Below are 25,614 nucleotides of genomic sequence, written 5' to 3' on the forward strand. Positions count from 1 at the left end.
TTATTTAGCATAAATGCAGCACCAAGATTTAGAAAGCACAAATGCGACCCAAAACATAAATATGATATCATACGGGCATGAACTTAGAGATACACAACACAAGCTTAAAATATGCACAACAAAATTAGCATAAATTGCATTAATCAAACTGAGAGAGAATCATTATTTTAAAAGTGTGCATGAGTTAATATGGACATAAAGTTATAATTCATATAAACATTATTGAAAAAAAATAGGTGTTGAGATAAGGTTAAGATAAAATATACAAGTGAAGAAATCTTAATTTTATGAATTAACTTTTGAGGTTGAGTTAAACTTTAATCCAAATCCTAGTATGATATCAGAGCCTAAAAAATAGGATAATCCTCATTTTTTGAGCTTACTAATAGATTTGAATTACACTCAAACTCACTTTCTAATAAAAAAATATCTTGGTATTGATATATACATATTACTATAAAGATTTAAATAAGAAAATAAAAATATAAGATGCATATAGCAGTACCTCAGAGTGCATTTTTATTTTAGATTTTGGTGGAATTGATTTTAAAAAAATGATTTGTGTTTGGGTATAATATTTTTAAAATGCATTTAGAATAACTGATTTTGAGCCTCTTTGTACGTACTACCAAATTCCGTTTCGCTGGCAAAGTGCCTTTTTTTTGGCTTTAAGAAAAGTGTCTTAGTTTTGAGATCAAGATTATATTTGTTATAATTAGAAAAAAAAGATGTTCCTCTTTTTATATATATAAAGGATCAGAGGTAGTAATATAGGAGTGGCAAGGAAATATAGACAGCTAGTCAATTTATTGCGTGAAGGTTAGGTTTCTCTCATTATTCAGAAATAATTCTGAAAAAAAAAATATGACTTGCAGTTTGTTGTCACACTCAAGTCAACGTTACCTGCCAATAGGTGCCATCCTCCACGTTGTGACTTGTCATAATTCTGAAACGTGTTTAATATTTATGTTGGTGTATAGAACCAAGCTAACCAAGTTGTTTATAACTCTCCCTTTCGTCCTCTAACTAATCCAAAACAATGTGTTTGTTTCCTCAGTGATCATCACCACTTTCAGAAAGAACAACAAGTACTTAACCTGAATGCTCACGATGGCTTTGGTACAGTATATAGACTCAACTCATTCTTCTAGTCTCCACGTACAATTCTACGTTGTCGTAAATTTTGCTTGGTTTGGTTAAATCATTACAGGGGCTGTGTTCTGGAATGGTGGTGTTGTTGGTGACCAAGTTTCATAGTGCTGAGATTTTAATATTCAGTGAAGACTTGTTCTTTCTTTACTTGCTTCCCCCAATCACTTTCAATGCCGGGTAAGTATGTATGTTTATCACTTATCATCTTTCTCTATCTGTCTATTATTTCTCTATCAATTAGTCTATTTATTATCTTATTTTCAAATGGCATGTTAGTTCCAAGTCAAGAAGAAACAGTTCTTCAAGAATTTCACAACTATACTGCTCTTTGGAGTCGTTGGAACAGTTGTTTCATTCTGTCTGATATCTGTTGGTAAGATCTCCTTTATTTTTTGTTCTAATTTCAGAGCTGAACCTTTTGTTGAATACCAATGATAAAGAGTTGCTTTCATGGTCAATTACACAATCTATGTGGAATGAAGTTAAGGAACTGAATAAAGACTCAATATAATTTCTTCTGCACAACTTCTCTAGGTGCCCTTCTGCTTATTCAGAGGATTGGCATATCTAACCTTGACATAAAAGATTACCTAGGTGAGAAATAGTTTTTGGTTTACAGAAATCTCACTCTCTGTCTCTTAATCTAATCATCACTTTTCCTTCTACATGTGAAGCAATCGGTGTCATATTGTCAGCAACGGACTCAGTTTGTACACTGCAGGTGCAAGTATACAAATATGTATTTCAAATTTACTATACCAGAGAATAGTCTATACACTAATAATGTAAAAGGTTTTTATATTGTCATATGTGATATCATTTAATCCGATATACATATTTATATAATAAAAAACATGAAAATACATAATTATATAAAATAATTTTATTCAATAAAAATAAAAGAACTCACATGAGTAAAAGATTCACATTTGTGTTAATCACCAAATTAAAAACTTATCAATTAAAGGTATGAAAAGATTTTCGACTCAAAACAAGGTTGTTCAAGTTTACAAAAGAACTCAAGTTAAGTAGTAGAATAAAATAAAATAAAATGGCATGTTTAGAGTTAAAACAGAAACTCATGTCCAATGTCACATCCTATAAGATCATTGTGTCTCGACATCTTCTACCACAAGGTTCTTTAAAGTAATTCAGTTAGTCATCTATTCTCATGAATACAAAGATTCGAGATCATCACACTATCCAAACACAAACAACACACGAAAAGTAAATTATCACGTTCCTAAACAAATAAAAATAAACAAAAAACACTTATATATAATATAAGTATAACAAGCTAAATTTAGTACAATTTGAATCATTTTACCACTCATTGTATGACATCACCAAAGATTTAATCACAAAATCACATTCCACACATTTACATTAATCACGTGTTAAGAACAACAAATCTCAAGTAAAACACAATATTTCACACTCACAGAATTCATTACCCACTATCACGTAACAAGTCACAATGATGATTATAGAGTAATGTATCAATATTAATTTTTCTCTCACTATTAAGTAGGGAGACATAGAAACATATGTTACGAAATCATTATATTAGTTATTGTATTATTTTAAGATATTTCAACTAGCGCATTAATCAAAGTAATGAAAATATATAGCATCTAGATAGGTGTATGCTAATTTATTTATTTTCTAAACTTTGTTCTGTAGGAAATATTATAAGATATAATAATAGAGAGCATAATACAAAAAAAAATATAATATTTGAAAACTAAAAAATATAATTCAAATAATTGATGTACAAATATAAAAATTCAACAGTTTAAAACTAATTTAAAAACTAAAAAATATAATTACTCCAAAATATTTCTACCAATAAAATAAATTAAAATTTATATAAAAATATCATGTAATCATTTATATACTTGTCATTCTATATTTATTAAATACTTTCGTAAGTAGTTTTATCAACGAATTATTATTTAATAAGTTAGTTTAATAATTTTTAAGCTATTTTTTTACCGAACATAATAATATAAAATTAGTCATTTGATTTAGTAATTTGAGTCCGACTTGATAAGCTCATCTAAACAACCCTAATTAGGGTTGAGATGGATTCCTCATGTAACAAATAAAAAACAAACAAAATGATAGGCACGTCTAGCTTGGCTCATTTAATCATGTTTAATTTATTTATTTTTTCAAATTTCTATACATTTATTAGAATTTTGCACAATGTTTAATCTTATTTATTTTTAAATAGGTTTAATTCGGCCTCTTAGTCCACATTTTATAAAGAAGTTTGATTGCAATCTAAATGTGAGTTGCAAGGTGGGCAGGGGCAAAAAGCCTAAATTAAAAACATTATTTGTAATTGCTTTTTGGAGGGCGACGGAGACGCGGGCCTAGGATCTACCGGCTACTGCGGTGAGGACAGAGGAAGGGAGGGCTTTTTTTTTTTGAATTTTCCATATGGGTGTAAGTTTTAAATTAATGACTAAAAGGAGGTAACTGCAACAATGTGGGATGACTTCTAAGTTTGAGGTTATAAAGCTTTAAATTTTTTTTAACTAAAGTCGTTATGATTTTAGTTAATTTTTTTTACAATCGTAATCCATTTTTTATTTTTATTTTTTCCTTTTAAAACTTTAAAGTGGTATTTTTTTTGTATTATGACTTTAATTTTTTGAAAAAAGTTATAATGTTTTAGTAAAAGTTTTTTATTTTAATTTTTAAGGTTATTTTATTTTGTTTTCTAATTTTTTAAAATTATAAAAAATTTATTTACTTAATTATCGAATAAAAAATTTTAATTTTACTTGTTAACAGTTTTATTTAATATGGTGTATATTTTTTATGGTTTTATTTTATATTTTATATATTTTTTTAATGTTTTATTATTTAAAATATATTATATTTTTTTAATGTTGTTTTATTTTATTTTTTTATTTAAAATTTAGATAACCTATTAATAAAAATACATACTAAAATTAAAAATAAAATAATACATTAATATAAAATGAACAATACAAATTAAAGCGAAACATAAAAAGTAAAAACTATATTAGTTATCTACTTGTTTGTTTAAATAGTTAGTAGGATTATGTCGTACACAATAAGCATTTTCTAGCCATCTAGGCAATTCCTTGTCTAGAAGTGAATGGAATAAGCGTATTAATTGTCCATACAAACAAATAGATATCTAATATAGTTTCTACTTTTTATGTTTTTTTTTAATTTATATTATTCATTTTATATTAATGTATTATATTATTTTTAATTTTAGTATGTATTTTTATTAATAGATTATTTAAATTTTAAATAAGCAAAAAAATTTAAATAAAACAATATTAGAAAAATATAATATATTTTAAATAATAAAACATTAAAAAAAAATATAACATAAAATAAAACCATAAAAAATATATACTATATTAAATAAAACTGTTAATAAGTAAAATTAAAACTATTTATTTGATAATTAAATAAATAAATTTGTTTAAAATTTTTAAAAATTAGAAAACAAAACAAAACAAAATAACCATAAAAAATTTAAAACTTTTATAAAAAAAATTTTACAGAAACATTTATAACTTTTTTTAAAAAGGTATTATGACTTTGAAGTTATAATAACAAAAAAATAAAATAAAAAATTATGATTTTAAAGTCGTAAAAGCAAAAAAAAAAATAGTTTTCAACTTTAAAGTTGTAAAAAAAATTGTATTAAAGTCATAAAATTGTTTATGACTTTATTTAAAAAAAATTTAAAGTCATAAAGGTGTAACGATTTCTGACTCAGAAATCATAACATTTATTACAACTTACTCCCTTTTGGTAATTAATTTAAAATCAACCCCCATATGAAAAAATTCAAAAAAAAAAAATTGCACCTTTATGGTAAAAAAGCCGGGAGGGAGCTGTGCTAGGGTTTGAGTGGGGATGGGGTACCTTGCGAGTGAGTAACAGAGGTGAGGGTAGTTTCGTATGTTTGAGTCTTTTTTTAGGTGCAGGAAGCAAAGAAGGGGTACATTAAGTAAAAGCTATCATTAAGTTATTTGGGCCCAATTGATTTTTGGCTAAAAAATTTTGAGCATTTTAATAAATTAAAAAAAACATATGAATGAACTAATCCGTATGAGTTATATCAAAATTAATTATTATAAAATTAATTATTTAAATTTACATATACATTAAATATATATTAGACATTTTAGTATTATATATAGTAATATTATTTATTTTATAAAATAATTAGTTTATTAGTTAAGTTGGTTAGAATGCCGTACTAATAACATAAAACTCACATATTTGATTCCTACTTAGATTATTAATTTTAAATTAATCCGAAAAATATATTTTTTAAAAAAATTGAAAAAAACACTTACAGACGTAATTCATGTTCGGGAATCGGGAAATGTACGTGTTTGGGCAAGCCTCTCGGGCTCTCGGCCACCCTTACACTTCTGACTTCACTATGGATTGGTGATAGAAGAACAGCTCTTTAAGTGAAACATCTCCTTGCCTTTATTTTATATTATTGGTATGGATGACTAAGGATAGATTAGGTTCGTTAAAAAATGCTCTTTTTTTTTACATTAACAATAATAAAAAAATATATACATTTTAATTTATTTCTTATTTTTAAAGATTTATATAAAAAATAAGACTTAATTATCAATTTAGTCTATAAATTAGTCAATTTGGTCCCAAATTTTAAAAAAATTTAATTTAATCATCAAATTCTTAAAAATAAACCAATTTGATTTTTAAAAGGTTTAATTTGATTCTCAAGTTTTTAGAAAATGAATTAATTTGATTTTTGAATTATTTTAAATGATCCAACTTGATCCTCAAGTTTTTAAAAATTTAAGATCAAACCAATTCATTTTTAAGATTTTAAAAAATAATTTAAATCTTTTAAAAACTTAAAGATGAAATTAAATCATTTAAAATAATGTTAGGGACCAAACTGATCATCAAGCGTAAAGTATAATAAAAATCATTTTGTTGGGTTGAGAAGCATTTTGTATAAGTTATTTTTATTAGGCTTTATATAAATCTTTAAAAAATAAAATGAGATTTTTATGATCATTAATAACAAAAAAGATTTAATTACAGTTTGCAAAAGATACTCCTTTTATATCCTTGTGTTGAGAAGCGGATGATGATATGAGTAGTTAGACAATTTGAAAAGCCTTTGAGCAGTGTCTCATGCGGACCAACATTGAGTATATTCGCTATCACTTGGGTTCTTTTCCTCCAATTATTAGTGTTTTCTTTCTATATCATTTCCTTTATTGGGGTGATTGTCATTGTTTATTTTACTCTCTTTATACTGTTTGATCAAAGGAAGGAAGTCACCTTATCTAGTCTTGGCACTATTTCTTGATTAATTCAACTGTATGTATGTATGTTATACGTTGTTGCCATCGAGAAAACTATTCTTATTGCATCTCTTTTTATGTGCTTATGTCTAAGAGCTGCAATCCAAGCCTAATCTTCGTGTCTTGGTATAAGTGGCACTTAACAAAACTTTTGCTTCAACCTCTCTTCCTTTTTTAACAAGTAAACTTTGAAATAATACAAGAGAGAGGGTTGGAATCTATGAACGCCACATTCCCCCACAAGAGAACAAGAAGGTAAAAACAAACAGGTGTCAAGAGTTGGAATTTTCCAATTAAATTAAATACAACCCCTGGAGCTTCAACAACAACCAATGAATTTACATGCATATTATTATTATCTTTTTGCTTAGTTGCACAAACGGACGCTGTGACCCCTGTAGGGTTGTAGATCGATTCATGTGGAATCTGACATTATAAAAACATAGGGGAAGAGAGAAAGCCAAATGGAAAAGGTCGAGGTGTCTAACATGTATTTCGAAGGACAATTGAAACTGAAAAATGGGTTGTTGATTTTTAGAGTATATATCTAAATTTTCTAAAATTAAGTGAAATTTTGGATTCTTGTATAGAAAAAAAAAATATTGCTGGGGCAAGCAGTCTTATTATGTCGTGGATGTATCCAATCCAAACGAAATTGACATCTTCAACGAAAAATATCTAGATTAAAAATAAATCGGAAAATGTCACAAATATCCTCTCACTAGTTTTTTTATTATGTTTGTATCTTTAGGCATACTTAGATCAGATAGAAGAGAAATTTATTAACTTCATCAGTACTGAATATACTGATTAATGACAAATGAGATTGATCGGATCGATCTTGTTCTTGCTTAACTCCAGTGTATGAAATTCTTCTGACATTGTTTTGTCATTATAGAAATTGAAAGTCTCACAAGATTGAGGGAAGATATAGCTTTTACTGAATGAGATTCATTCGAAACTAACTAAATTTCCGTTTGATTGAGATACTTGCTTAAGTCTGTTCATGAGTTGACTGCCTCTTCCCCTTTTCTTTGTTTACCATGATTTGAATTTAAAGATTCATCACGATAACTGCCTCAATATAAAACATGCTTGCAAAGTTTTTTTTCTTCTTCTCATGAATTTTTACATGTAGTTATTACAACAAATTGTATCAACTAATGAATAATATTTGTTAGTTTTGTAGTAGAAAAATATAATAAACAAAGAAGAAGAGAGACAATACAATGTGGAGAAAATATAATGATTTTTTCTTAATCAAATTGTTCAGAGCAACAATACAATATACAATAAAACAGAAATTAATCACTTATTAATTTCAGGAAAACTAAAAATTAAAAGTGACTTACTCCTAAAGTATAGGAATCACTTATTGATTAGGTTAATCCATAACTGAAACAAATAAAAATAAAATATGCAGTTACAAAAATAATTTAAAGAAATTTAAACACTCCTCCTTACTTTAGGAACTGCAAACTTCAATTCTTTGCCTAAATAGTTCAAATTTGTTGATAGGCAGTGACTTTATAAACATGTTAGTCAGTTGATCTTTAGACTTGTAGTAAATTAAGTTCACTTCTCCACTTTGCTGCATCTCTCTCAAAAAATAGAGTTTGATGTTGAAATGTTTAGTCTTTCCATGACACACTGAATTGTTTGCAATAGCAATGGTTGTCTGATTGTCAACAAAAAATTTAGTTTTGTTTTTGTGTATCATAGACATCTCTCGTTCCATTGCAATTTTCCATGTTGGATCTTTTAGTGCTTCCTCACAGCTAGCAGGTTCATAAATTGCTACATTACATCTTTGATAGATGTCGGACAACAACCCTTTTTCCTTTGATTGGAAGGTCATCTTTTAATTCATTCTGCATAAGCTCTGTTGTTTGCTTTCCGGGATTATTGTCTCCACTGTTGAGGAAAAACCCAACTATTTGCGAGTTGTTCCAATCCCATTTCTGACCTTCATTGAAGTGCACATCTCTAGTGACTATCATCTTTTTAGTTTGAGGATCATAGACTTTGTAGGCTTTTGAAACTAAACTGTAGCCCACAAAAATGCCCAAAATTGTTTTCTTGTCAAGTTTGTCATGCTTAACTTGTGGAACATGAGCAAAACAAACACAACCAAACACTTTAAGAAAGGTTAGTGAAGGCTTAAACTCATACCAAGCCTCAAATGGAGTTTTATCATCCAAAGCCTTGGTTGGAAGCCGATTTTGCATGAAAACAATTGTAATAGCTGTCTCTGCCCAAAATGTTTTAGGCAGCTCCATCTTATGCAACATGCACCTAGCCATCTCCATCACGGTTCTGTTTCTCCTTTCACTAACTCCATTTTGCTCTAGAGTGTATAGAGTTGTGAGTTGATGTTCAATGCCAGCTTCTTCACATAATTGATTAAACTTTGCTTAAGTATACTCTTTCCAATTGTCTGATCTTCGAAATTGAATATTGCAGCCACTTTGGGTTTCTACCATATTCTTGAACTTCATAAATACTCCAGCCACTTTATGCTTGAATTTTAAGAAAAAAAATCCAGCACATTCTTGTAAAGTCATCTATGAAATGAACAAAGTAGAGACTACCTTTTAGTGATGGTGTTCTTTGAGGTCCTGCAACATCAGTATGAATTAGCTGCAACTTTTGAGAGACTCTCCAAGCTGATTTTGAGAATGACTTTTTGATTTGTTTACCAAATTGACAAGCATTACAATTTGGTAAATTATCAGAAAATTCTGGTAAGCCTTTTGCTAAGTCCTTTTTTTCATATCTAGCATTCTTTCAAGAAGGAAATGACCCAGTCTCTTGTGCCAGAGTTTTGTGGGACTGACTTGAGTGTAATAAGCTGCATATTCCTCATTTGTTGGATCAAACGAGAAGCTTATATTTCTCATTTTAACCCTTAGAACATTCCGGTCAGCAATGTCACAAATAAGACAATGTTTATGCTCAAAGAACAATTTAAATCCCTTTTCAAGCAACTGACCTACACTTAGCAAGTTTTGGTCAATTTCAAGTACATAAAGAACATCTGAGATAAGTTTTGCACCTGAACTTGTTGAAATTGATATAGTTCTTTTCCTTTTGCTTGAATATAATCGCCGTTCCCAATCTTGATCTTCAGACATCAATAGGCTTCAAATCCTTGAAAGCAGACTTGTCATATATCATGTGATTTGTACAACCGCTATCAATCAACCAACACTCTGAATTACTCGCCATAGGAAAACACGTTGCAGCAAAAATGTGATCTTCTTCATCTTGCTCCATAACTTGGGCATTGGCTTCAGGTTGCTGAAATTTGCTTTTACAAATTACAGCTTCGTGTCCAAGCTGATTGCACTTACTGCACTTTGCATCTAGTCTTCTCCAACACTTGAATGGTGGGTGACCCATTTTTTCCGCAATGCTGACAAGGTGGGTAATTTTTCTTTTTTCCCTTACCTTTGTTTTGGTTGTTTACACCATTTTTGTTGCATGATGGCTGGTTCTTCTTGAAATTTTTCTTTCTGCTGTTCCCAGAGTCATGATGCTTGGCTTGAAGTGCACCTTCAACCGCACGATCTTCTCTCATCAGCCTTCACTTTTCTTGGGCTTGCAAGGCATGTACCACTTTTGCCAATGTGATCTTAGATAGATCCTTTGTGTTCTCCAATGAGACTATAGATGCTTCATACCTCTCCGGCACCGTTACCAAAAAAATTTCAACTATTCTGGAATCAGCAAAATCACCACCCAACAACCTTATCTTGTTGGCAATACCGAACAATTTGTCTGTGTAATCCTTGACTGCCTCAGACTCTTTCATTCTTTGCAACTCAAATTCCCTCATCAGATTAAACACCTGCATGCTACGTATTCTTTCATCTCTAGCATATTCCTTCTCCAGGTAATCCCAAATTGCTTTTGCTGATTTGAGAGCCATGATTCTTGTGAAAATGGTTTGAGAGACACCGACAAATAGACACGACTTTGCCTTTGCCTTTTTTGTTTTTTTTCTCCTTGTGAATTCTGATCTGGTTCATAGTAGGATCATCTGACAATGAAAGTACGTCATAATCCTCTTCAACAGCTTCTCAAAGATCTAAGGCCTTCAGGTAAGTCTTCATTCTGACTGCCTAGAGATCATAACTTTTCCCAGTAAAGACGGAAAGAATGACTTAGGAAAAACTTATTTCAGGATCCATCAAAAATCAAAACACACAAACTCCTTAAGAAGAGACTCTGATACCAATTGTTAGTTTTGAGGCAGAAAAATATAATAAACAAAGAAGAAGAGAGACAATACAATGTTGATGAAATATAATAATTGTTCTGGGCAGCAATACAATATATAGCAAAACAGAAATTAATCACTTATTAATTTCAGGAAAATTAGAAATTAAAAATGACTTGCTCCTAAAGTATAGAAATCACTTATTGACTAGGTTAATGCATAACTGAAACAAATAAAAACAAAATATACAATCACAAAAATAATTTAAAATGATTTAAGCAATATTGGAGTAGACTATATACTATTGGAAAAGGTGGCTGTTGAATTTATCATGAATGTAGGTAGGTTAATCGGTGTTTTCAACGGCTTTTCATGCAAATATCCTGTCATTCTGAATAATATTTCTTACAGCTTATCACAAAATGTATTTATTTCTGGTGCAGATTGAAGGTAACAAAGCAAACGCAGATGATGCGATCAAGCTTGACAGAGAGGGTTATGTATCTGAAACCAATGCAACAAACATGGTATGCTGTCAACTTTGCCTTTAACTGTTAGAAGTGTTTTTCTCTATTTTGCTAGTATGCTAGGGATACTTGATATAAAGGAATTAGTCCTACAAGTTTTTTTTCAATGAAATTGTCTTTAATGAAAAAAATTAGTCCTACAAGTGTTTTTAAAATGTCTTTAATGTCACTTTTATGTGTAATTTTTAATGTTATATGTTATGAGTTTTGATATTTATATAATTGACATTTTTAACCTTAATAATTCATATAACTATCAATTATTATTTCTTAATGTTGACTCCTTTTTATTCAAACACATTAACCGTTTTTAAAATGTTTAAATACCTTTTTAATTAGCTCTTATAATTTAATATTTTTTTTATTTTTAGTCCTTACAAATTATTTGTTTTATTTTTAATCCTTTGAGTAACACTTTGAATATTATAAAAAATATTATCTAAAATGTTATAAAGACAAAAAATAAAATAAATATAATTTGTTATGATTAAAAAAATAATTTTACAAGAATGAAAAATAAAAAAATATATTAAATTATAATGACTAAAAAGGTATTTAAACATTTTTAAAACAAGTGTTTCTCAAAGAATTAGTTAAACGGGTTGAATTGATTTTTGCCAAATTACCTAGTTAAAGACTAATTTTACAGATTTTTATTTGATTCTTTTATGGGACAATATGGTTCCATTAGATAAGATATCACGATCATTCCTAGTCCAACACTGACAAGTTCGGTTTGATTTTGATAATCATGGCTATTTCAATGAATAGTACATACATCCAATTAAAAGGTTAAATTCAATGTGTTGTGAAAATTCTTATGTACTCAAAATTACTTTAATACATTTAACCACATTGATAAATTTTATTACGTTTAATTAAATAAATGTTACTTGTTAACTTTAACTTTTTTAGGGGTGCTTACTTTAACTTAACTACTGAATTATTTCATCTATTTCTTTTTGGCTATTCACTTTTAAAAGAAAATTTTGTTTTTGTTTATTTCTATTTTTTATAAAATTTATTTATCTATTTAAAAGTTCAAGATAAAATTAATTATTGTCTTTTCAATTGATGTTCTTTTTTAGTATAAATCTCAAGTATCCTTCCTAAGAAGTCAACCAGAGTTGGGATAAATGCATTAGAATTTGATCCTTGTTGCCATCATTATATATACTTAAAAAATACTCTGAAAATAATCTGGCTTGAGTTGCCTACAATTGTTACGAGGGATGAAGTTCTCTCCCTGAGTCAAAATAGTAACAAATAAAAAATCCAAACATATATTATAAATTAAAAAATAATAGTAATAGTCAAATATATGGTTTATTCTAAAATAATTCCATTTTTGCGGGATGGAACAGATACCTATTTTGGTTCTGACTTCTGAGGGCTGCAATTTTGTTGCAGGCAGGGACACCGTTGGGTATATAAGGATTTTCTAGTGCTTTAATATCTTTTCCTTGTAATAATAATCACCCATAGAGATTTAGTGGACTAACGCAGCATTATGGAGAGGTTTTTATACTTGCATAGGACTTTTCTTTTTACCAGAGATTAGGAGTAGCAGAATTCACTTTTCTGTAACTTTTGCCTACCTTTGTTGGTTGGTGGTACTGCTAGTTCAAAAGAAACACATATTCAAATACTTACTCCTAAGATAGTTGAAGTAATTGAGGACATCCTTATAAAATTGGAAAGTATTCCATGAATCTGTTAATTACTGTTTAGGATTTGACCCAAGGGAGAATTTTTACTCAATGGGGGAACAGAACAAGCTTTTAAATTTGAGAAAAGATCACAGAATGAGATCATGGTTGTTGAATGGCCACTACTTAAAAAGTCATACAGTTCACTACTACTCGAGAATCATCATGAAAACTCAAACCTCCGATGCATACAAAAAGTTTGAGTACAAAATAAAGTATAGTATCAATGAAGGGAAAGCTTTTTCACCTAGACAAGTTACTCTATTTGCTCTCGAATCACTCAATAACACACACCTCCATTCAACAAGTTAACCGCAAAAAAGGACTTCGCTTTTGGCAATAGTTTATCTTACATTACATATGTAACTTTATTCTTTTCATTCTTCTCTTGAGATCCCACCACCTCAAACCAACCATCTTTTATTTTTATTTTACCTAGGGATTCGTCTTTGAACATAGTACAACTTCATGGGGCCATTATTTTCCCTTCAATGGGCTAATCATTTGCATTTTTTTTCCAAGTTATAAAATAATTATAGACGCAGAAAGTGGAGTAAGAGTCCGTGATATATAATACATATACGTACACTTAAACACATGCATCCTGGATTCAGTATAGCAATCTTGATGGTGATGATAAGGATGGACCCTTTATTTTTTGGTTGTGTGATACACAATGTACAGAGAAAGGTGAACCCTTTTGAAGATGTGCTCCGCAGCCTTCCCCTGAATTGCAACTCTACTTTAGTACTTACTTGGTACAGACTACGGTGTAGGTGGGGGTCTCTTTTGACAGTTAGAACCTTTTGCTACAAATCCGGAACAGAAAATAATGCACAACTTTGATTACTATCTCCATTTAATCAAATTTTACATAAATAACTTCCATTGTAGTGCTTGAGTCCAATCATCAGAAGAGAACCTCTGGATACATAAGTGTAAGTTAGTTAATGGTGATAATTATCTTGGAAAATATAGAATCAATTAAAAGTGGAGTTTTAAGCCTCTTCCATTCCTTGCATTGGTATCTGATGACATATAGAAGGCATTGATGAATATTGAGCTGGTATTTTTGGTATTCCAGAACCAATTTATTAACTTATGACAACCAAATAAAAAACAACATGGGCTATTAAATTATATGTGACAATTGCCAAAAATCTTCGGCTCTCATTTTCATTCAATTTTATTTTTGAGATGTTCTCAATTTCAGCTTGACAAATTAATGGCTTTGGCTTATGGTTGAGGTAGACAAGACCTACCAATTTCAAAGCTAGGTAGGCAAAATTGACCAAGCACTAGAATATGTCTCGAGCAATATAATACACAGCCTTCTCCACCCCCTACCCCAGAGAAAAAGAGAAGAGAGAGATAGAGAGAGATTAAAAGGAGCTCGTGAGCTACACAGACATACACAAGAAGGAATAAACCAAAAAACTTCCTCCAAGGAGCCCACATCAAGGCACCATCAGTAGATTAACAAAGGGTGAAGTGAACAGAAGTTGCAATAATTAGGTACATCTTGAAAGAGAAAAATAGCGAGAGACAATGATCCACCATGAAGTAAGGTGTTGACATGAGGTTAAAAACCAAGTGGGGCAAGGCAAATTTGGTCAAGGTTTGATCTTAATTCAACATTGCCTCTTGCTGAATTTTATCTAGCATCTGGTACACAGCTGCAGCTATATCATCAACTGATCCCAACTTGCAATCATCTTCTACCTGCAACAAAATTTTCAACACGTTTTCACTTTGGAGAAGAAAAAAAAAATTAACCAAAAATATCTAAAGTCTAATAAGGCACCAGCATGGACAAACCTTAACACTAAGAGAGTAGAGAACAACTTCACCGGTGGTAGTAACATTTAGGTGCAAGATTGTGAGGCGCATGGTATGCAAACCAGAAACCAACTTCAAGAGCTGCTTGGGGCGCTTCTTGGATCTTATTTTGAGATTTGCATGGCTTTCCACCATGGTCACTTCTATGTCAGCAATGCCACACTTAACCTCACCCACGTCTTCACCTACGGCTGCAGAATTATCAGAGCAACCACCACCACCACTAGTTGAATACTGAGGAAAGGTGAAGAACTCAGAAAAGGGCATGTTTGTTGCACCACCAGCCTCAGATTTCCCCTCTCCTTCTTTCTGAGCACCAAGAAAATGCATCCTCTGCTCAAGCTCTTTGACAAAGTTAATAGCACCTCCAATTATAGAAGCTTGATCACCCTTCAATATTCACCAACCAAACCAAACAAACAAACAAAATCAGCAAAACCCTTTTATTTTTGTAGCAAGCAAGCAAAGAAACAAACAAGTAAGAAATAAGAATGAAGTGAAGTGAAGTACCCTTTGGATATAAGAGTCTGGCATAAGAGAGCGAAGAACAGAAAGATACTCATTCATCTGCTTTCTTCTATTGCGTTCCACAGCAATGTGAGTCATTCTTTGGTTCTCAATTTCTTCTTTGTTCTTTCTGCTTTTGGCTCTGCGCCTCTTGGGACGAGTGTTTAAGCTATCTAAGGTGTTACTGGGGTCAGTAGTAGTGGTTTCTTGAAGTTCATTGTTGAAGTGGGGTAACATAGATGAGGAGGAGCTGGTCCAATTTCCATAAGGGTAATTACTCTCTGGTTGAAAAGTGGAGATAGAAGCACCACCTTGTTCTTCTTCTTTGTTGATGTTGATGTGTTGCTCATAGTCCCCCCATGAGTTGGGTGAAGTAGCAGCCAACAAGGTGCAGTTGTAGAAGTCCTTATTATTCACTGATCCGTAACCACTACCACCAAAAGGGTCTTGTGATTGTGGAAATACCACTGCCTCTAGTGCCATGGCTCTCTCTCTCCCTCTGGCAAACACATAACAAAACAACTTCAATACCTTCAAGAGGAAGACGATGAAGGGAAAAAACCACACTAGTAGTGTTGTGTTGGGTCCTCTTTGGAACCAGTTTTTGCCTTATAAATCCCCTCTAAAATCGACACTGCTTTGCACGTGAAATACAATTAATTGAATGTTAGATTGAGTAACTTTTCTTTACACAGTAAAAAAAAAAACTTATCTAGATGGAAAAGTGTTTTTTTTTTTTTATTTTTGATAAATCAAAGTAATAAGGGATTTTTTTTAGAGTTTTTCGTGTAAATATAAGATTAAATTTAGACAGACAAAATATAGAGAGAAAAAAATGTTGTTTTTGGTGTCTAAGGTTTCCAATCACCAAAAAAACTAATATGTTGAAATACAAAAATTTATTTAAGAGATTGACTTATTTTAATAGATGTTCTTCTAGTTATAAAAACTTTAATTTTATCACAAATTTAAGAAATATAATTATTCATTAATCACACATAATATTACCGTGGAAGTCATAAGGTGGTTTGATGATTGAGAAAAGGGATATAAGTGTTGAAGTGTTAAAAAAGATTATAGGTTCAAATTTTCCACTAATATGACATACTAATTAATACGTTGATAAAAAAAATCATAATATCATGTTGATAAAATATAAGAGAAATGATAGTTGTACAACAAAAAGGGAGAAGGGAGAAAAGTGAGAAGAGATAGAAAATTTTGAAATGTAATAAATGATGAGATAAAAAGAGATAGACACATAAAATAGTATTGTATAAATTATTATACATGTATCATATTTCAAATATATATATATATATATATATATATATATATAACCCAAATTATTGATGTAATGGTGCATTTTTTGTTCTAATTATAAGAAATATAAGATCATTTTATTGATAAATTTCCTTTTTAATTTTTAATTAATTTTAAGGTATATTAATGATTACTCTTTTTTCTTAAGAAAAGTGGATACATTTATTGAGTTATCAATGAAAAATAAACATATCTTAAATTATTTAATGTCATGGTTGGGTAATCTTAAAATAAAATTAAAATTTATAATAAATTAACTATTTTTATTGGTCTTGATAAATTAAATAATTATTATATATATATATATGGGATGTTTCAAATGAAAAATGAGAAAAATTGTGAATTTTTAATCTCAACTCTTAATTTTTTTAATTATAATCTGACAATTAAAATTGTCTTTTTCATTTGAAACATCTCATTTATATATATATATATATATGTGTGGAATGTTTCAAGTGAGAAATGAGAAAAAAATGTGAGTTTTTAATCTCAACTCTTAGTTTTTTTAATTATAATCTGACAATTAAAATTATTTTTTTCATTTGAAACATCTTTTATATATATATATATATATATATGATGAAAGATAGTGTTATGAATAGTTTTAACATTTAGAATTTTTTTATATATAATTATTTGGATCTTTTCTTCCGTAAGACGACCTCCGCGTATTATTCAATAACGCCAAACAAAAAATCCAAACCAAATTGAATTGCTTTAGTCACTTTAGTTGGAGTTCAGGTAATTGAGCATGAGTGTTATATCTTGAAACCTTTGTCATTACAACGTGACAAAGACATAACATTGAGAATGAGTAAACATCACAAATTAAGATGGGTTAAAAGAAATAAAATGAAACAAAGTTACTTCCATATTATTTCAATGATTAATAAGAAAATGGAATAGATGTAATTCTATCACCTATTATGAGAGTTAAATTATAAAGTAATGAAACAAAATTCTTGTAATTGTTCTTTTGTTCCTTACGTTAAAGTTATGATCAAATACTAGATATAAGTGTCTTTCTCAATATAATTTCCAATCATTGCTCGTCATTTTATAAAAAATTAGTCCTTACTATGATTTTTTTTAATCTCTATTATACTTTAATTTTGGGAGAATAAAAAATTATTCTTAATCTGAGGAAAATAAAGGCAGAAAAGATCATATGCCCTAGACTTAGTACTTAGTAATTTGTTTTCCTTCCTATTTAATTTTAAACTTATAAGAAGTTTTGTTCACCTTCTCTTTATTTCATTTCCAATATTGCTTCCGTTGCCTATCCTTCAAACACAAGGTTAGGAAAAAATATAAATAAATAAGCACCCCATATTATAAACACTCATTTGATCACATTCTTTATTTTTCTCTATATCTCTCTATGATATATCATATCACTTGTTATATTTATTTATATTTCTCATTTTTTTATCTCTTTCTTTCCAAGTGCCAAATAGCATAAAGTGACCATGTATAATTTTCCTTGGGAAAAATAATGGTTGTACACTCACGTGCTAACTTCTAGAATGACAAATATATAGATAAAAGAGAGGAAAATATAACATGAAAGGTGATATGATAAAATAGGGAAAAAATATAAAAAAGAAGAGTGTTCATATCATTATTCTTAATATATATATATATATATATATATATATATATATATATATATATATATATATATATATATATATATGTAAAAGTAGGTAAGAAGATAATGATAAATGAAGGAATTGTGGTGGCAATGTGGTGTGGTAGGTGTATATGAACTGAACTTGTAATAAAACAATATAATCAACGTCAAAATAAATAATAAATAAAAACATACTCGGCACTTTTACAACAATTGCGGTCATGTCTGTATTTGTATGAAAATGATATGTCAAAAAACATAATGAGTTAAGTTTCCCTATACACGAAAAAATGTTGGGATTGATGATTGGGTTCAAATTCTGCATGTAGCTAGCTATAGCTCCATTTTAGTAAATAAATTTTTGTTTTTATTTTTAAAATTATTCAAATAAATTATTATATTTTTTTATTTACTTAAAAAATACAAGTTCTTTGCTTTTATTATCATGCCATTCTATTAATAATGATCGATCCCATATTCATTTAATAAAAACAATAAAAGTGAAGATGAAATTAAAAAAGAGTAATTAATTATATCTTAAATTTATTAAATGATGATTAGTTTTAAAAAATAAAACTCATGAAGTCCTAATTGTTTTAAACGAGATAAACTAAATATCACTGTTGCTTGTGTATTTTTTTTTAATATCACTATAATACCTTTTTATCTTGTTCTAAAATTTCTTTCAAATGCATAAAGCAATGTATGCATGGTTTTCACTTTTTTTTTTTTTTACTGAAAATGCATGGTTTTCAATTTTCATGAAGTTTATAATTATGTGTTTGTTTTACAATGTGTTTAACATAAAATTGCTTATAAAAAACATTAATTTAACGTAAATTTTACTTTTAATTACATGTCATCTGTTCATTAGAATGAAACATGCATTCAAACACAATCTAATATTTACATTTCTCATATTGAGAAGTGTTAATAAATATAATTTTTCCCCCGTTGTTGTATCCATCCACTATTTTTTTTCAGAAGTTATCTTTTAATTTTAGTATTTGTCCATTCATAATTAATGAAAATAGAAAACACTAAAAGATTGAGTTCTAATTACTTTACCCTATGATTGTCTGCAGAACATCAACTATCTAAACGTATTATTATAAATTATATGCGAATGAAAATTCTAAACAAATTATTCTCTCCACTTATAATAATTTAACACGTCGTAAAAAGACTGGAGTATTTATTGTACTCCTGTTTTAATAATTATCTATGTTTATAAAAAATAATTTAACATATTGTTTTTGAAATTTAAAAATACAAATGCCTAAATATTTTAAGGGGATTACCGCATAAACATGTGGATGGAAATTGTTTGTCACTACATTGAAAAAATGAATTAGTGATGAAAATTAAAAGCTTTATATTGTCTTTAATGAAATTAGAGATAAATTTTATGTGTGTTCCATCTCTAAAATTCGTCACTAATTCATTCTTGTTTAGTACGTAGTGTGAGAATCATAGATTGAATCCCGTGTGACTTCATAATATATATAAACATTCAAGGTATCTAAAAATGCTATAATTTATGATAAACCATAATAATAAATCTTTCTACCTAGTCCGCTGGTTACTATTATAGGTAATGGTTACATCAATCATGCACAATAAATCAAAAGAATAAATAGTCTATACGTTGAGAGTATAAATAATTTTATATTTTTTTCGATCATAAATTATTATATATAATTATTATCTTAAAAATTATATCAATAATAATTTTATATTAGTTGATGTATAAATTTTTGTACACTGACACTGACAGACAATGTATAAAATTTACGCTCGAATTAATTAAAAGTGTGCATGATCTATAAATAAATAATATCAATAAAAAATACTATTGATTAAAAATTAAAATTCTAATATATGACTCACACAATTGGGTGACTATATATCAATACAAGCATGCATGGAGCGACACTCGATTAAAATATATAGCTCCAACGAATTTTTTGTTGAATTTTTATAACAAATATATATATTATCCAAAAATAATTTTTATGAACAGGTCACGTGTCTAATAACATAAGAACTCTATTTATTCAAAATTTTCCTTTCACTTTAAATTCATAACTCTCTTATTATATGAGTTGAATAGATGTACTAACGGGATAAAACATTCATTCACAATTTAAGTTTACATGACTTTTAAAATAATTTTATAAAAATCAACAAACTTACTATAAATATATGATAGATTATAGATAATTGATTGAATAATAATATTAAATTATTAAATTTTTTATTTTTTTATTTTTTTCATCTACTATATACGTTTTTTCAGAATAAATGACCAAATTTAGTATCTAAAATTCTGAATCATCCCAGTTTAGTCATTAAATTTAACAAAATATCAAAAAAGTCTCCAATGAAAACTATTATTTAACCACTTTTATGAAGTAAAAAAATTAGCCATTTTTATTTTGATCCTAAATATATGTTAATACTATCATTTAATTTAAGTGTACAGGTACTAAACTAATGCAAGTAGAAAATTACAGATTTGGGAACTTTTTGAAGTCACATGTCCAAGTAGAAAATTTAAGTCACATGTCCAAAGACTAAGGACATAACGTCCACTAACTTCGGGAACAAGTAATTGTTTACTCTATTATTTACTTTTAAAGGTGAGACTGAAAAAAAAAAAAGGTGCTGTAGCATGTGAATGAGCAACTAGCCCAGCTAACACTCTCCTTAGGTTGACATGGAAAAACATGCCTAATACTAATGTAAGCTGCAACAACTTATTGAATATCATGCATCATAAGAAATTATATATATTCCCACCTGAAACCGTGAAAATTGAGAGATATAAAAATGTTGAGCTTCCAATATCCTTGGTTTCATGCGACCGTGCACAGTGTGAAGTGTGAACCACTAGTTTTATCACTTTATGGAGTGTGATCGAGCACATGGGCTTTCGTCCAACACTTTGATTTGTGGGGGATCACTTCAATTTTCAATACAAAAAAGAGAAATGGCTTTCTCATTAATTTGGGAATAACGCGGTCAGAAGATCAACGTTTATAGATGGAACGAAACAAAATGTTTAAAGAAAAGAAAGGATGACACATTTTACCGATGGATTTATTCAAAACTTAAGGATCCGTTGTTTGTTGAAAGAAGACGGAAAAAAATTAACAAGTAAAATGAGATGAAATTTATACTTTAATTAAAAAATTTATTTTTCATTTTTTTCACTCTATCAGATTCCGAGAGAGAGCAATACACTTTCAGTTCCATCGTCAGGATTTTGCAGAGAGACCATGTGCTTCACAGCTTCCAACCAAAAATACTCAAATGGGGAAAGAAAACTATATTTGGGCTAGCTTTTCTATTTTTGGTTACATGTAACCTAGCTATGATGCTACAACAAATTACTGTGTTGAATTTCGTAACACATAAACTTGGTTAGTGATGATGGTCCCGTTAATTGCCCAGATCCTTGGAACGGGAGGCGCCATTCGTTTTTTTTTTAGCTACTTAATGCTCAAGATTGAAAGTGCATGCAAACTTTCTTAGCCAAATTGCTGACACGAATTGCACATAAACTTAAAACCCAGCCTGCAGATTAACCCGAAACATGCCAATAGAGGCAATTAGTATATTTCGAAGTTAGAAAAGAAGTGGCATCTCCACACCCAGTTAATTAATTAATGTAGAGTATTATTAGTTAATTAATTAGCACTTTTAATATTGGCCAACCTATAGAACCATTAAAAGAAATGTTAGACCCAACTGGCACTCGCTTGAATGATTCAAAAGTATTGTTACATAAATAGATACGTTGAAAATGAAGAGTGCTAATTTACAATTAATTCCAATGGATTAACCCGATTTGTTTATTTTGTCTCATGCGTACAATAGCAATTACTATTACGTTAATATATTATATATAAACATCTTGTCAGTTGTCATCACTAATACATTGATCATGTGGTTAAGATGCTTCTAACAAAGGGAACTGTAGTAACAAGAAATTAGGCAATCCTGACATTTTTTTTGTCATTTTAGTGGGGGCCTCTCTTAATTTAGTGTGGATTTATTAATTATTATTTTAAATTTTAATTAATAGCCATTAGTAGACAGTACAGTACGTTTATGGCTTGTTCTGGTTGTTTTCATGCATAAAAACAACAATAGGAGCATATATATGTAATGTATACATTAATGTGTGACTGCTTCTGCATGTGTAAGGTGGAACTGCGAAGACGTATTATCACAAAAATAAGAAAATAAATAAACAGAGGCGCGTTGTCGAAATCTACTTTACTTTTGACTAGCGAGGTTATCTACAGACAGTGGGCAGATACAAAGAACTTTTTTTAAAAAAAAAATTACTTTCTAATTTTAAGATTCTTACTTTTTTAGTTTATGTGATTTTTTTAGTTTTATAATTTATATTTTAATCTTTTTTAAATTCCTATAGTTTAAAAATATTTTTTTTAGTTCTTATAGTTTATATTTTAATTCTTTTTTAGTCTTTATAGTTTGAAAGTAATTTTTTTAATTCTTATTATTTATATTTTAATTACTTTTAATCCTTACTAAAAATATATATATAAATAATTAACTATAAATTAGTTATAAATTATTAATTATTTTTTATTATAAATTATCTTACAATAAATTAGTTATAAATTACTTGTTAATATTTTTGTAGTTAATTATAATTGATAATATTACTTATATTTTGATGGTAAGGATTAAAAGAAAATTAAAATATAAAATATAGGGACTAAAAAGATTACTTTCAAACTATAGTGATTAAAAAGAAATTAAAATATAAATTATAAAGACTAAAAAAATCACTTTCAAATTACATGGACTAAAAGAGAATTAAAATATAAATTATAAGGATTAAAAAATCACTTTCAAATTATAGGAATTAAAAAATAAAAATCATGAAACAAGTGACGGACCTACATTGCTTTGAGGGTGTGCACTTGCACCCCTCATTTTTTTAAATTCACCAAATTTATAAAAAATTTTATATTTTTATATTTTATTTTATTTATATTTATATAATTAAACTCACTGATTTTATTTTTTATAATTTACACCGACTGACTTAGGGTCTTAGATCTACCACCGCATAAAATTATAGATATCAAATAAATAATTTAATATTTTTGTATTGATTAATTTTCATGTTAAGGCCGCAAAATATGCATTAAACACCCAATTGATAATACGACAAAATAAACAATGATAAGTTCATATTATATACTATCTCTAAAACAAATTATGCACATGAAATTAACTTAAATTAATTTTAATTAAAACGTAAATAAGAAGAAACTAAATCATTTTTCGGAATCTAATATAGGTCTACCTACGTACCAGCTTTTTTGAAAGCGTGTGTGTACATATTGCTAATAATTAATGAATATAGAATCTATGGGATTAGATAATCTATATTTTAATCCTTATATCACGTTGTCATGTAAATCGAGTAAAACATCCGACTAAATTAGTGGATTAGTCTGGTTAGTTCGAATAAGTTTTCTTCTTCCTCTTTTCGACTCTGTACACAAAGCTATACTTGTCGTTTTGTACATGGTGATAAATTCGTGCTTGAAACAAAACAAAGTGGCCGGAATGGATAATAAATTGGCATTGCTGGCGTCGTAAGTCATGACTTATGTATATCAACATTTTTTTAAAATATTATAATTGGTGACTTCAAAGTTGAAACCTCACTTCAATATTATTTTTGACTTTTAATGCATGAAAAATGGATGTTATTATTACAAACGCAAATTAATCAAGTATCAATATATGTATATAACACTGTACGTAGAATAAGAGTAAATGGCAACCCACGTACTTTAGGCATACATTAAATTACTTAGGTTGCAATGCTACCCTGCTAGGGCAAAAAAGAAAATCTTATTTATATATGATTAATTAGCGGTGTCTAGCAAGCACCGTCCATTAGAAATTCAACCCAGAGATCAAAGAAATGAGATATTGATTAGGTAAATCCACACTAAATTACAACCATTATTAATTAAAAGTGGATGTGGTTAGGGCTATGAAAGATTATTTAGGTATTAGGCCGGTTTGATCCAGAAGCCGGAGACTTATTTATACAGGTCAATTCATTTGAAACAAGGCATGGAAGCAATGGTGATGATTTATACACATATATTAACTTCATTGGGCATGTATATATATATATATATATATTGATTTCTTTAATTTAATCTTACTGGAGACAAAAGTGAAATATCAAGCAAGGTAACCAATTAGCAAGGTTTTGTCATGCATGTTGGGCAGATACAACACACACACACATATATATATATATATGAGGTGAATTCTTGGTTTGGTTAACTCTAGGGTTTAATTTGGATATATACACTGGATTAGTTTTGAGCAAATGCATGCATGCCGCGTCTACGATATGGAGTGGGTAAGATTATCAAATTTGGGCGTAGTTAATTTAAATCTTACACTTTCACCGTTGGTTCACAATCACTTAGATAGGGTTGACTGAAGACTAATTAAGAATCAATGAAAGGTTTGGAATTGGTTCATTGGTCGAATCTAACTAAAGATACCGGAAAATTTGACCGTATTGAGCATTAGATGTTTGGACGGAAACAAACAGAGGTTTAATTTCAAGGATTCAGATTTTGTTGTTGCCGAAGAAGGACGAATCACACATGCCTGCTGGTCTACACTGGCCTTTGTCCCTAATAAATGACATCCTATATGTGTTAAAATTACATGCATGGTCATCCATAAATATTTAATTAATCACATATTTAATCATCACCAGATTCACCACTCCTATTTTTCCCATTAACTAATATATTTAGCTGATAAAAAAAAATCACCATCCACTCCTATTTCTCCTAATGTACAACAGCTCATCCTTATGTCATTGCTTATGAAAGAAGTATATTAATTAGTTTTTTGATCTCTGTACACCGAAAGAAAGAAATATTCAAGTTAAGCCAATAATAACAAGACTGTGTGTATTATATTTGAGATCTATTAATTGTCCGAGTTTCTTTTTCAAGTCAATTATTTAAATCAAACTGACGAGGTGTGTTCCAAGATTTTAGGATGTTTTTAGTACACCCTTGTCTTTGTGCAATTAGTGACACTGTTCTGGCTCTAACATGTTATTAGTTTTTATTGTGTGTGTGTGTGTGTGTGTTGAAATAAAAACGTAGTAGTTGTAGGCTTGTAGCAACCAGCGATGCAAAATGGAGCTGACCAAAAACAAGATAATTCAATTCACCATTAAAGTGACCCGTTGCCTATGTAACAATTTAAATATTATACTTCATTAATTAGAATATGGAAGAAAGAGATG

General features: G+C 29.0%; 1 protein-coding gene and 1 long non-coding RNA gene across 2 annotated transcripts; one reads left to right on the forward strand and one right to left on the reverse strand.

The window, feature by feature from the left end:
- Positions 1-985: 985 nt before the first annotated feature.
- Positions 986-11,406, forward strand: LOC102664328 (uncharacterized). The gene is made up of 4 exons (XR_005890357.1): positions 986-1,119; positions 1,211-1,329; positions 1,429-1,525; positions 11,175-11,406. It is a non-coding gene; the product is annotated as an uncharacterized lncRNA (long non-coding RNA).
- A 2,703-nt stretch (positions 11,407-14,109) lies between these two features.
- Positions 14,110-15,943, reverse strand: LOC100779213 (transcription factor bHLH96). The gene is made up of 3 exons (XM_003556452.4): positions 15,317-15,943; positions 14,786-15,196; positions 14,110-14,689 (listed from the first exon to the last, which is right to left on the reverse strand). The coding sequence occupies exons 1-3, from the start codon at positions 15,794-15,796 to the stop codon at positions 14,594-14,596; spliced, it is 987 nt and encodes a 328-aa protein (XP_003556500.1). The 5' UTR covers positions 15,797-15,943; the 3' UTR covers positions 14,110-14,593.
- Positions 15,944-25,614: the final 9,671 nt, after the last annotated feature.

This window comes from Glycine max, chromosome 20 (assembly GCF_000004515.6).
Source record: "Glycine max cultivar Williams 82 chromosome 20, Glycine_max_v4.0, whole genome shotgun sequence".
Lineage (NCBI taxonomy): Eukaryota > Viridiplantae > Streptophyta > Magnoliopsida > Fabales > Fabaceae > Glycine > Glycine max.

Bases quoted from the DNA above. Each gene is read 5' to 3' on its own strand.
- LOC100779213 (XM_003556452.4), bottom strand. From the start codon at position 15,796: ATGGCACTAGAGGCAGTGGTATTTCCACAATCACAAGACCCTTTTGGT. The intron at 15,197-15,316 runs GTACTTCACTTC...TGAATATTGAAG, and splicing joins CAGACTCTTATATCCAAAGG to GGTGATCAAGCTTCTATAAT. The intron at 14,690-14,785 runs GTTTGTCCATGC...ATTTTGTTGCAG, and splicing joins TCTACTCTCTTAGTGTTAAG to GTAGAAGATGATTGCAAGTT.